The following is a 13598-nucleotide window of genomic DNA, read 5'->3' on the forward strand; positions in this document are numbered from 1 at the left end:
GCATACGAAGAAGACATGCTCAGCAGTCTCCTCCTCCTCCACGCACACGGGACACATGGGGGACACCGCGTGTCCGAACCTGTGCAGATATTGCCTGAAACAACCATGGCCTGACAGGATTTGTGTCAGGTGGAAGTTCACTTCACCATGTCGTCTCCCGACCCAGCCGGATATCTCCGGTATGAGTCGGTGCGTCCATCTGCCCTTTGTGGAGTTGGACCATTCCCGCTGCCAGCGGAGCATCGAGAATGACCTTCTGGTACCTCGTATGCCCCTTGTGTCACGTTGGTCGAAACACTCTCTGTCCTCCTTGATGGCGATGCTGATAGGCATCATGCCGGACAAGACACAGATTGCATCGTATGACACCGTACGATACGCACTCGCAACTCTCAGGCACATGAGCCTGTAGGTACTTTCCAGTTTACCACGGTAACTGTTAGTACCTAGCGCTCTGGACCACACTGGCCCACCATACCTAAGTATGGACGAAACCACGCTGGCAAGAAGTCTTCGCTTGCTGCCATAAACCGCTGAGCTATTGGACATCATACGAGATAGTGCTGCAATAGCCGATGAGGCCCTCTTACAGGCATAGTCGACGTGACTCCCGAACGCGAGCTTGTCGTCCACCATAACCCCCAAGAGCTTCAGGGATCGCTTCGAGGTGATGGTGCAGTCTCCGACTCTGACCACCGCCTGTTGCTCCGATTTACGGTTGTTCACAACCGTGACCTCCGTCTTATTATGCGCGAGCTCCAGTTTCCTGGAGCGCATCCAGTCCTCGACCTTGCGTATACAGTGCGCGGCCGTCAACTCGACTTCCTCGATAGACTCGCCGTAAACCTCCAGCGTTATGTCGTCTGCAAAGCCGACGATCACAACCCCTACAGGGAACTTGAGTTTTAACACTCCGTCATACATGACATTCCACAACACCGGGCCTAGGATAGAACCTTGCGGAACTCCTGCGGTAATTGGGACGCACTTCTGACCCTCCTCCGTGTCGTAAACAAGTACTCGATTCTGGAAATAATTTTCCAGAATCTTGTACAGCGACACCGGTACATGGATGCTCCTGAGCGCGAGCGCTATGGAGTCCCAACTGGCACTATTGAACGCATTCTTCACGTCGAGCGTGACGATTGCGCAGTAGCGTATTCCCCTTCTCTTGCGCTGGATTGCTACCTCCGCCGTCTTGATGACGGAAGAGATTGCGTCCAGCGTGGACCTGCCCTTCCGGAAGCCGAACTGGTTACTTGCCAGACCGTGTACACCCTCCGTGTACCTCACCAGTCTGTTGAGGATGATCCTCTCAAGCACCTTGCCCGCGGTGTCCAGCAGGCAGATAGGCCTATATGCCGATGGGTCCCCTGGCGGTTTCCCAGCCTTCGGCAATAAGACCAGTCTCTGCCGCTTCCACCTGTCCGGAAAGAGACAGTCATCCAGGCACCTCTGCATGACTGCCCTGAACAGCCCGGGGGCCGTTTTTATCGCCAGCCTGATCGCCAGGGTAGGGATACCATCCGGTCCCGGTGCCTTGCTCACCTTTAGGGATTTGGCGATCACGATGAGTTCCTCATTCGTAACCCTTGCCTCCTCCCCTGCCTCAACACGGCTGTCGTCGCTCACGGATTGGATGCTCGGCAGGTTGGCCGACCATCTCTGGTCTATGTCTGAGATACTGGAACGTCGGACGTGAGACTCGACTGCCGGAGGCCAAGGACTTGGCTCGTGGCGTGGAAAGAGTCCCTCGATGATACGCTCCAGCATCGCTGGTGATCGCTCTGCAGGCGCCAGCGCGCCTTTAGTCTTGGCCATTACGATCCTGTAGGCGTCACCCCACGGATTTGTATTGGCACTCGCACATAGCCTATCGAAGCAGGCCCTCTTGCTGGCCTTTATCGCACTCTTTAGCATCGATCTTGCCGAACTGAATGCTGCGCGGCGCTCTGTCCTCTCTTCTTCGTTTCGCGCACGCTGCATCCTCCGTCTTGCACGGAGGCACGCACTGCGAAGGTCGGCTATCGCGTCCGTCCACCAGTAAACCGGTGGCTTTCCATTCCTAGGTTGGCGAGTCCTAGGCATGGTGGCGTCGCACGCCCGCGATAGCATAGCAACTAGTTGGTCAGCAATCGGGCGGAGCCAACTGCCCCCCTCGCGCTCCCTTCTCATTGCCTCTTCGAATACCTCGGCATCAAAGTACGATGTCTTCCACCCGCGAACGGTCGGAGTGTTGGCTCTACCCGTCGCTTGCCGCCTCTCGTTGTTGTCTACACTATAACAGACCGCCTGGTGGTCGCTATTAGTGTAGCCATCGTCTACCCTCCAGTTCTTGATCAGTCCTGGGCTGGAGAACGTCACGTCGATGATCGACTCCGCACCATTTCTGCTAAATGTACTTTTGTTCCCAACGTTGGCCAGATCTAGGTTGAGCTTTGCAAAAGCCCCCAACAGGATCTGGCCCCTCTGGTTCGTGAAGCGACTTCCCCACTCAACAGCCCAAGCGTTGAAGTCGCCCGCCACCACCAACGGCGTTAGGCCCGTTAGCTCCATGGATAGGAGGTCGACCATCTGGGTGAACCTTTCGGTAGACCAACGTGGCGGAGCATAGCAACTGCAGTAGAACACTCCGTTTACCTTAGCAACTACGTACCCTTCTTCTGAGGTTGAGACAACCTCCTGAACCGGGAACTTGCTCGTCGTACATATGGCCGCCAAACTGGACTTATCCGCAACCCAATTACCGTTTCCGGAAGGGATGCGGTAGGGATCCGATATGACGGCGATGTCCGACAACGACTCAGTGGCTGCTTGGTGTAGCAGCTGCTGAGCCGCGAAGCAATGGTTCAGGTTCAGTTGCGTCACCCTTACGCCCGTGGTTTCGCAGCCGGCTTACCGGCTGGGCACCTGGGGCCTCCCATAAAGTGTTTGGCGTCCCGTTTCCCGGAACATACCATGCACTTGGGAGACTCCACACAGTCCTTTGCTTTATGGCCTGCACCTCCACATCGCCTGCACAGCCGGCTCCTATCGGGCCCCTTGCAGGTCCAGGACTTATGTCCGCCCTCAAAGCACCGGAAGCAAATGTCTGGTTGCTGTAGTATGCCCAGAGGACATACAGACCAGCCGACCTTCAACTTGCCCTCTTTCAGGGCCAGGTTAGCGTCCGCGGACGGTAGTCGGAAGGTAGCTATCTGGGTCCCCGCCGGACCTTTGCGGAGGCGGATTGACTCCTTAGCCACCTCCACCCCGCACTTCGCTTTTAGGGCTTGTGCAATGTCGCACCCCTCAGTGATTTCGTCCAGGTTTTTAAGCTGGAGAGTCACTTCTGAGGTGAGTGCCCGCACTTGCACCTCCTTCCCTAGGACCTTTTCAGCTACCGTTTTGTAGGTAGCCCCCTTGTTCTTGGCGTCCTTCCGGAGCTCAAGTATCATCTCGCCAGTGCGAGATCGGCGGATACTCCGCACATCCGCCCCCAGATCCTTGAGCTGGGTTTCCCCCCTCATCTTCTTCAAGACTTCTGAGTACTTCGACCCATCCGTCTTGAGTATGAGGGCATCACCCCTACTCCGCGCCTTTTTGACCTTTTTTGGTCCTCTGGCCGCTCCGCCATCATGTCGCGTCGCACCTTCCCGACGCTTCCTACCCTCTACGGTAGTCCAAGGGTTGCCCGTAGCCTCCACCTGTGCCTTTTCCGCGGTGGACCTTGAACCGGTTGGCGTGTGTTCCCGTGGGAGTAGCACGACCAATCGTTTCTTGGTGTTCCCGGGGGCCGTTTCCCCCGGGGACTGCCTCGTTCGCTTAGAGACCTGCCCCGTGGAGCAGACCGACGCGAACGAGGGGGCGTCTGTCTGCACCTCTTTAGATGCAGTCGCCCTCCCGGTCCTGGCCGCTTTCTCGGCCGCCTTCACCTGAGCTACGAGTTCTTCGTGCTCCTTTCTGGCTTCATCAATGGTGCTCCGAAGCAGGAGGAGGCTCTGCTTCAGGTCGCCAGCGATGTTTCGCCTGTTCGCCAAGAACTCGATTATGGCATCGAGTTGTTCAGACAGCGCCGCCACTCTTGGCCGCGTGTCCATACACCTTTCGACGGCCTTGACTAGCAAGGGATGGTCTACCGAGATGTCTGGTGTGGACACCGACGGATTCGCCGTTTTTCCACCTCCAGACTTCGCCGCATCCGTCTCCGCCTTCTTCTGCGGAGACCGCTGGATGCCACCTCGTGCGAAGGGATTTGGTAACCCCTCCGCACCCGTCTCTTTTGTTTTTGAGTTCAACATTTTTGTTTATTGGGTCCCCCTACCAGCCGCTATCCTTATCCATAATGGAGTAGTCGCCTAAATGGTCCCAAGGTAGTCTATGCCGGAGCAGTGAGGCCATGGCTAGGGGCGGCTGCCATAGCGCCTTATGGGCAACTATGACACCCCCGACCGGTGCAAGTCAGGAAAAGACATCTGATCCTATTCCTGCCGGGTTCCCACCCGGCAATGGACTCTGAACGTACTGGAAGGCCTGCCAGGTTTTACGGGACGGAGACCCCTGCACCGGTTGTAATCTCGCCGTTTCAAGCCGTTATCACACGACATTACTAAGGGAGCTCGGCGCAGGTGCCAGCCCAAAATCATGGTACGAAAACGAAATCCGACTCTTATCCTATAGTGATGCGACCAGTTGCCGTAATTGGGAACATTACTGGCATCAGTCCCAATGGGCGGTATAGTGCATTTGGGTGGTGGGAGCGGCACTACTCGCTCCGTCGGAGCTGCTTCCGGCCAGTGTGGCTTTTGCGAGAATCAACGGCCCAGTGCCTGAATCTCGCCACGACCTAGGCTAGCTCCCGCTGATGGTCCGGGACTGCTTGCTAGCAGTGAGACTTCCGTGGCCTTCAGTAATCGCCAATTACCGACCCGTGGTGGCATTCAGCTCTGCCGTACCAAACCTGACATGAAATCACCGAATGTAGCTAGCGTCACTGAAGAAATTTGCCCTTCAAACATTGCCCACTCTAACCTCAGTGGTCCTGGTAACTTTTCAATCAACTCCTGCATCAATACAGGATTGGAAAGATGGTTGACCTGATGAGCAGCTTCAAGATGATCCACAAGATTTTGGACTGCTAGTCCAAATTCCATAATAGTTGCAAGTCGATCATGCCTGGGGGGTGGGAGCCGTTGTATCTTTTCCATCAGCGACCGTATAAGTAATTCTGGTCGCCCATATAGTGTACGCAAAGTCTTTATGACATGTGGTACACCAGCTGGTAGCAGCAACCTACTTCGAACCGATTCCAGCGCTTGATCCTTCAATGCTCGTTGTAAACGAATCAAATTTTCCGCTTCTGTAAAACCGCATGCCGCTGTCGATTGTTCGAAACTGCTAATAAATATTTTCCAATCTTCTGGATGGCCACTAAAGGATGGAAGTTCTCTGCCCATCACCTGTCGAGTAGCTAATTGTTGGGAACCAATTGTATTTACCTGTGGCGCGTTAAATGATCGCTCGAGAGATTTGCCGACGGCCGAATTAGTACGCGAAAGCGACAGAGCATCATCGATTGCTTCATTGTCATTCGCTGTGCTGCCAGCGCAATCATCACCCACCTTCAGATTATTCAACCAATCAATTGTACGCCAATTTGGAACAGGCTCTGATCCTAAATGACTACCACAAGCTGACATCTGTTGTATCAAATCGTTCTTTTTCTCTAAAATTTGTTGACGGATCAACTGCTGTTTGGATTGAAACTCTTTTAGCTCGTTCAATTTACGCACACGTAATGCCATTTCTCTTGCCATCAATTTTCGTTGCTCTTCAATTTGACGCTGCTCCTCTTCCAGCTCCCGTCGTCTAAGCTCCTCCAATTCCTTGAGCTGCTGTTCTTGCATACGTTGCTCTTCTTCAGTGGCGTCTCGTCCTATTGTGCACTACGTGCACTACACCAGGTGTTGTGGGTGGGAGCCGATTTCAAGAATATCGAACAAAAGTCAAAAGCTAAAAAAATCCATCAAACAGTATCAATGATCAACTAGTTTTGCTCGCTGTGTACCATTTCTAGTGCACAAAATGAAAAAATACATGTGACCATGCTTTACCCACTCTACCTTAAGTTAACTCTGGAAATCAATGAGTGATGAGAACGTGAGACATAAAACAGACCCAAAATCTCTCTGCGCAGTGCACTTTTCAATGTACACAATATTGTTATGTATCTACATACCGAGCGTTCACGCGTGTGGCAAGTGGTTTTGGTTTCAAGACCGGTGTGTTAGTGTTGATTCCGTGCACTCCCGTCAGTGAACTTGAAGAGATGAGAGCAAACACGGAGAGCGTTGAAATTTGACAACGTTGTACACTCTCCGCAAGTATTGAATGCTGCTTCATCAGAGAAGGGATAGGTGGGAAACTGAGGCCTCTGTCATGCCGAGTGCGGCGCGGCGCGAACTACGGCAAAACAGTTCGGGATCTGCTCTGACGCGCGTGAGTCTTCATTGCTGATATTATTCCTCACCGTGAGAAGAGACGCAGCTTGCGCCGCGCCGCACTCGGCATGACAGAGGCCTGAGTGAGGCCCTCGCCATGCAGTATGCGGCAATACGCGACAAGTGTCTTTTCTCACGGTGAGGAATAATATTAACAATGAAAATCCCGAACTGTTTCGACGCTATTCGCGTCTCGCCGCATTCTGCATGACAAGGGCCTAAGGCCGGTGTTAGTATTGGCTACTGAAAATACGCTCGGTGGCATTGTATATATGTAACACACACGCGATGTTGTATTGCCTGGGTGGTAGAATGAAATGATTTTCATTCAGTACTTTTTAAGAGGCAAGTGCAGTTCGTTAAAATAAATATGGAGCTAGATCTTGTTGAAGACCTTCTAGTCAAGCCATTCGTAAGGCGATCTGTTGAAGAAAAGCTCTTGATCACAAAAATGCAAGTTCCTCGACCAAAGCTAGAAAATCTCAAGTCAACGTTTGTCAGAGGTGGAAAGACAATTACACGAAAATTTAACGTGAACGCTTATGATGCAACGTGGCTGTGCGGCTCACAGACACGTGGTAAACTATTTTGCTGGCCGTGTCTCTTGTTTCAAAATCCTAGTGATAAATGCGTGTGGATAAAGGATGGATATGGAGATTTGAACCATCTTTCCTCGGCCATGAAGGGGCATGCAGCGACTAAAGAGCATATTAACAACGCTATGGCACACCGCACGTTTGGAAGAACGAGGATTGATGAGGCGCTGGATCATGCACACGAAATTGCAAGGAAAAACCATAACGCTCAAGTGAAAAGAAATAGGGAAGGAATGACAACATTGATTGATTTAACATGTTTCCTTGGCTCGCATGGTCTAAGCTTTCGAGGTCATAACGAACAACACGATTCCGTCAATAAAGGCAACTATAAGGATCTCTGTGAATTCATAGCATCCAGAGACGTGGCCTTCGCTGATTTCGTCAACAACAATTCAGTGTTTTCGGGAACATCCGCTTCCATTCAGAACGAGCTTATAGAAGTCATTGGATCTTTTATGATTGAAGAAATCTTCCGGGAAGTGCAAAATGCTGAATTTATTTCTGTGATGGTCGATGAAACCACTGATGTTGCGAGAAAATCTCAGTTGGCTACGACTTTTCGATATTGTTTGAAAGATGGTAAGTAAAATTAATAGTATTTTTTGTGTAATGAAAAGGATTGAGTTGAAATGCATTGTTATCTTTGTGAAACCCGTCTGTAGGTACGCCCGTTGAAAGATTCGTGGATTTGTGTGATGCAAGCAACGACAAAACCGCTGTAGCCCTTGCCAGAGAAGTAGTTTCGTTGTTGGAAAAATTCAGCGTGACCCCTGAAAAATTGGTAGCACAGACATACGATGGAGCTCATGTTATGTCGGGTGTTGCTGGCGGAACGCAAGCGATCGTCAAAAAATTATACCGTGATGCCGACTACATACTTTGTAAGGCCCATGTTTTAAATCTTGTTTTGCTGCACGCTTGCAACTACCAAGATACAAGAAAGTTTCTCACTACACTGTCTACACTGGCTTCGTTCTTTACTCAAAGTCCTAAAAGAGATTCAGAATTGAAAAACTACATCCAGCGTAAAATTCCAAACGTTTGTAAAGTGAAGTGGGCATATACATCCAGAATGGTTAATATTGTAGAAGCTCACTATTCTGAACTAACCACGTGTTTGGGCGAAATGTATCTCGGAAACATTAAATGGGACGGCGAAACTTGTTCCCTAGCAAGGGGGTTACACAGTTTCATGCTTGAATTTGACACCATCTTTTATTTGAAAGTATTTTCGGCAGTATTTTCGTTCACTGATATTTTGTATCAAACTCTTCAAACGAAGGAACTTGACTACATTGAATGCGGCAAAAGCGTGAGAAATACTCATGAAAACATTAGTAATTTACAGACGGACAAGAAGTACAAAGCGATCTGGCAGGAATGCTTGGAAATTACTGGTGAAACATCCGACGGAAATCGATACGACCAATACTTCAAGAAATATAACGCAGTGATCACACGTATAATTTCTGAATTTGACCAACGTTTTGCTGACTTAATTTGACCAACGTTTTGCTGACTGTTCTAAGTTTAGCGGATATTGCGAGCAGTTCCCTAAGGATTTGGTTGATGCTATCTGTTCTCGGTACACTGGTTTTGACAAAGTGAAACTGGGAAACGAACTTAAAGTTTTCTACTCAAAAGAGGAATTTTCGGGAAAAAAAGTACCGGAAATCATGCAGATCCTAATGGAAAAAAACCTTGAAGACATCTTCTCGGAGATTTCACGCCTTGTCCGATTGGTCTTGACGCTCCCTTCCACAACAGCATCAGTCGAAAGAAGCTTCTCAATCCTGAGAAGACACAAATCATATCTACGATCAACGATGGGAGACAATAGGCTAAAATGGCTTATGCTGATGGTTGTTGAAAGTTCTTTGCTACACAAATTACAACATCAGAGTGGTTTCAGTGATGAAATAATTGATAGATTCGCCCGTAGAGCGGATCGTAGAATTCCGCTGCTGTACAAATGAATGCTTAATTGAAAATTTCTAAGAATAAATCTGGTGTTTGAAGACGATATTTTTATAAATAAATTTGATTCTTTTTATGACAGCTAATGATAGATTTTCAGAAAATATGAATACTAAATCAGATAAATGCAATGCATGTGTTTTATTATGTACATTTCTGGCGATGGCCACTGGGGAAGGAGGAGGGAAGGGGGTAGGTGTTTGTATGGAACAACCTTGAGTGCACAGTAAATATCCAAATCCACGAGACGCCACTGCTCTTCTTCTATAAGCTTCATCTGGGCCTGCAGTGCGGCTCGGCCACTGGACACAGTGCTATTAGCAGAAGGTGTGAGTGGAACTTTTTATCCGTGTTTTGATCCAACTTTACTCGTTAGCTTCGAAGATTTTTTCCCAGTCTCTTTTGGCTTCTGAAACGTATCTGGTTTGGCTGCCGATTGTTTGGCAATGCGGCATTCTTGGCACAAATATGACTTACTGGCAATTCGCTCGTCAACTCCAGCACACTTGAAATGCTCCCATTCGTGGCATCTCTCACATGCAACCATATTATCATCTGCAGAATCTGGCAAACTACATCGTTTGCAATTGAAACCGGTGAGATCGTGTTGTCCTTCCATTGTTCCCACGTACAAATTATTTTGAAGATTGTGGGGGAGAAGAATATCACCACTTTTGATAGAAAATCAGCACTTAATATTGGTTTCATTAACTTCAACTGGAAAGCAGTTATTTTTATTATTCGAGATGTATGCATGATAATAAGGGCACTTACAATAATTTGGTGTACTCTGCTTATAAATTAAAGGTGTCGTAACACGAGTCACCGACTTTGGCCACTATCATTAGAAGAGTTACTTATTAGCAAATTTTCGTTTTAGGTTAACTAGAATCGAACTTACGTTTTAATAATCGAATAAGAACTGAATATTTCACTGGTGAATTTACTGATTGACTCGGCAATCGAAATATAATATGATGTAATATAACAATAATTAGATTTTAATAATTTCACTTGGGGCGTTTTATGATTTCACTTGGAGCGTGCACTTCATACGTCTACCGAGCTACTTGTTGTTTTTGCAATAATCCTCATCGGCGGATGTAGAACGATGTTAGACGTTAATTTTGACGGTCGCAAAGAACTGCGTTTGCGGTATCACTGCATGGAGGGGTTTCGCCGTCATATATATATATATATATATATATATATATATATATATATATATATATATATATATATATATATATATATATATATATATATATATATATATATATATATATATATATATATATATATATATATATATATATATATATATATATATATATATATATATGACGGCGAAACCCCTCCATGCAGTGATACCGCAAACGCAGTTCTTTGCGACCGTCAAAATTAACGTCTAACATCGTTCTACATCCGCCGATGAGGATTATTGCAAAAACAACAAGTAGCTCGGTAGACGTATGAAGTGCACGCTCCAAGTGAAATCATAAAACGCCCCAAGTGAAATTATTAAAATCTAATTATTGTTATATTACATCATATTATATTTCGATTGCCGAGTCAATCAGTAAATTCACCAGTGAAATATTCAGTTCTTATTCGATTATTAAAACGTAAGTTCGATTCTAGTTAACCTAAAACGAAAATTTGCTAATAAGTAACTCTTCTAATGATAGTGGCCAAAGTCGGTGACTCGTGTTACGACACCTTTAATTTATAAGCAGAGTACACCAAATTATTGTAAGTGCCCTTATTATCATGCATACATCTCGAATAATAAAAATAACTGCTTTCCAGTTGAAGTTAATGAAACCAATATTAAGTGCTGATTTTCTATCAAAAGTGGTGATATTCTTCTCCCCCACAATCTTCAAAATAATTTGTACGTGGGAACAATGGAAGGACAACACGATCTCACCGGTTTCAATTGCAAACGATGTAGTTTGCCAGATTCTGCAGATGATAATATGGTTGCATGTGAGAGATGCCACGAATGGGAGCATTTCAAGTGTGCTGGAGTTGACGAGCGAATTGCCAGTAAGTCATATTTGTGCCAAGAATGCCGCATTGCCAAACAATCGGCAGCCAAACCAGATACGTTTCAGAAGCCAAAAGAGACTGGGAAAAAATCTTCGAAGCTAACGAGTAAAGTTGGATCAAAACACGGATAAAAAGTTCCACTCACACCTTCTGCTAATAGCACTGTGTCCAGTGGCCGAGCCGCACTGCAGGCCCAGATGAAGCTTATAGAAGAAGAGCAGTGGCGTCTCGTGGATTTGGATATTTACTGTGCACTCAAGGTTGTTCCATACAAACACCTACCCCCTTCCCTCCTCCTTCCCCAGTGGCCATCGCCAGAAATGTACATAATAAAACACATGCATTGCATTTATCTGATTTAGTATTCATATTTTCTGAAAATCTATCATTAGCTGTCATAAAAAGAATCAAATTTATTTATAAAAATATCGTCTTCAAACACCAGATTTATTCTTAGAAATTTTCAATTAAGCATTCATTTGTACAGCAGCGGAATTCTACGATCCGCTCTACGGGCGAATCTATCAATTATTTCATCACTGAAACCACTCTGATGTTGTAATTTGTGTAGCAAAGAACTTTCAACAACCATCAGCATAAGCCATTTTAGCCTATTGTCTCCCATCGTTGATCGTAGATATGATTTGTGTCTTCTCAGGATTGAGAAGCTTCTTTCGACTGATGCTGTTGTGGAAGGGAGCGTCAAGACCAATCGGACAAGGCGTGAAATCTCCGAGAAGATGTCTTCAAGGTTTTTTTCCATTAGGATCTGCATGATTTCCGGTACTTTTTTTCCCGAAAATTCCTCTTTTGAGTAGAAAACTTTAAGTTCGTTTCCCAGTTTCACTTTGTCAAAACCAGTGTACCGAGAACAGATAGCATCAACCAAATCCTTAGGGAACTGCTCGCAATATCCGCTAAACTTAGAACAGTCAGCAAAACGTTGGTCAAATTAAGTCAGCAAAACGTTGGTCAAATTCAGAAATTATACGTGTGATCACTGCGTTATATTTCTTGAAGTATTGGTCGTATCGATTTCCGTCGGATGTTTCACCAGTAATTTCCAAGCATTCCTGCCAGATCGCTTTGTACTTCTTGTCCGTCTGTAAATTACTAATGTTTTCATGAGTATTTCTCACGCTTTTGCCGCATTCAATGTAGTCAAGTTCCTTCGTTTGAAGAGTTTGATACAAAATATCAGTGAACGAAAATACTGCCGAAAATACTTTCAAATAAAAGATGGTGTCAAATTCAAGCATGAAACTGTGTAACCCCCTTGCTAGGGAACAAGTTTCGCCGTCCCATTTAATGTTTCCGAGATACATTTCGCCCAAACACGTGGTTAGTTCAGAATAGTGAGCTTCTACAATATTAACCATTCTGGATGTATATGCCCACTTCACTTTACAAACGTTTGGAATTTTACGCTGGATGTAGTTTTTCAATTCTGAATCTCTTTTAGGACTTTGAGTAAAGAACGAAGCCAGTGTAGACAGTGTAGTGAGAAACTTTCTTGTATCTTGGTAGTTGCAAGCGTGCAGCAAAACAAGATTTAAAACATGGGCCTTACAAAGTATGTAGTCGGCATCACGGTATAATTTTTTGACGATCGCTTGCGTTCCGCCAGCAACACCCGACATAACATGAGCTCCATCGTATGTCTGTGCTACCAATTTTTCAGGGGTCACGCTGAATTTTTCCAACAACGAAACTACTTCTCTGGCAAGGGCTACAGCGGTTTTGTCGTTGCTTGCATCACACAAATCCACGAATCTTTCAACGGGCGTACCTACAGACGGGTTTCACAAAGATAACAATGCATTTCAACTCAATCCTTTTCATTACACAAAAAATACTATTAATTTTACTTACCATCTTTCAAACAATATCGAAAAGTCGTAGCCAACTGAGATTTTCTCGCAACATCAGTGGTTTCATCGACCATCACAGAAATAAATTCAGCATTTTGCACTTCCCGGAAGATTTCTTCAATCATAAAAGATCCAATGACTTCTATAAGCTCGTTCTGAATGGAAGCGGATGTTCCCGAAAACACTGAATTGTTGTTGACGAAATCAGCGAAGGCCACGTCTCTGGATGCTATGAATTCACAGAGATCCTTATAGTTGCCTTTATTGACGGAATCGTGTTGTTCGTTATGACCTCGAAAGCTTAGACCATGCGAGCCAAGGAAACATGTTAAATCAATCAATGTTGTCATTCCTTCCCTATTTCTTTTCACTTGAGCGTTATGGTTTTTCCTTGCAATTTCGTGTGCATGATCCAGCGCCTCATCAATCCTCGTTCTTCCAAACGTGCGGTGTGCCATAGCGTTGTTAATATGCTCTTTAGTCGCTGCATGCCCCTTCATGGCCGAGGAAAGATGGTTCAAATCTCCATATCCATCCTTTATCCACACGCATTTATCACTAGGATTTTGAAACAAGAGACACGGCCAGCAAAATAGTTTACCACGTGTCTGTGAGCCGCA

At 46.3% G+C, this 13598-nt stretch overlaps 2 protein-coding genes across 2 annotated transcripts; one reads left to right on the forward strand and one right to left on the reverse strand.

The window, feature by feature from the left end:
• The first annotated feature begins 6589 nt into the window (after window positions 1–6589).
• LOC129733804 (uncharacterized) lies at window positions 6590–11238 on the forward strand. The gene is made up of 3 exons (XM_055695314.1): window positions 6590–7657; window positions 7741–8206; window positions 10911–11238. Exons 1-3 carry the CDS (start codon window positions 6850–6852, stop codon window positions 11236–11238), a joined length of 1602 nt encoding a protein of 533 aa, XP_055551289.1. The 5' UTR covers window positions 6590–6849.
• An 816-nt stretch (window positions 11239–12054) lies between these two features.
• Window positions 12055–13583, reverse strand: LOC129733805 (uncharacterized). Its single transcript, XM_055695316.1, has 2 exons — window positions 12980–13583; window positions 12055–12896 (listed from the first exon to the last, which is right to left on the reverse strand). The coding sequence occupies exons 1-2, from the start codon at window positions 13476–13478 to the stop codon at window positions 12055–12057; spliced, it is 1341 nt and encodes a 446-aa protein (XP_055551291.1). The 5' UTR covers window positions 13479–13583.
• Window positions 13584–13598: the final 15 nt, after the last annotated feature.

Source organism: Wyeomyia smithii, unplaced genomic scaffold (assembly GCF_029784165.1).
Source record: "Wyeomyia smithii strain HCP4-BCI-WySm-NY-G18 unplaced genomic scaffold, ASM2978416v1 HiC_scaffold_91, whole genome shotgun sequence".
Classification (NCBI taxonomy): Eukaryota; Metazoa; Arthropoda; class Insecta; order Diptera; family Culicidae; genus Wyeomyia; species Wyeomyia smithii.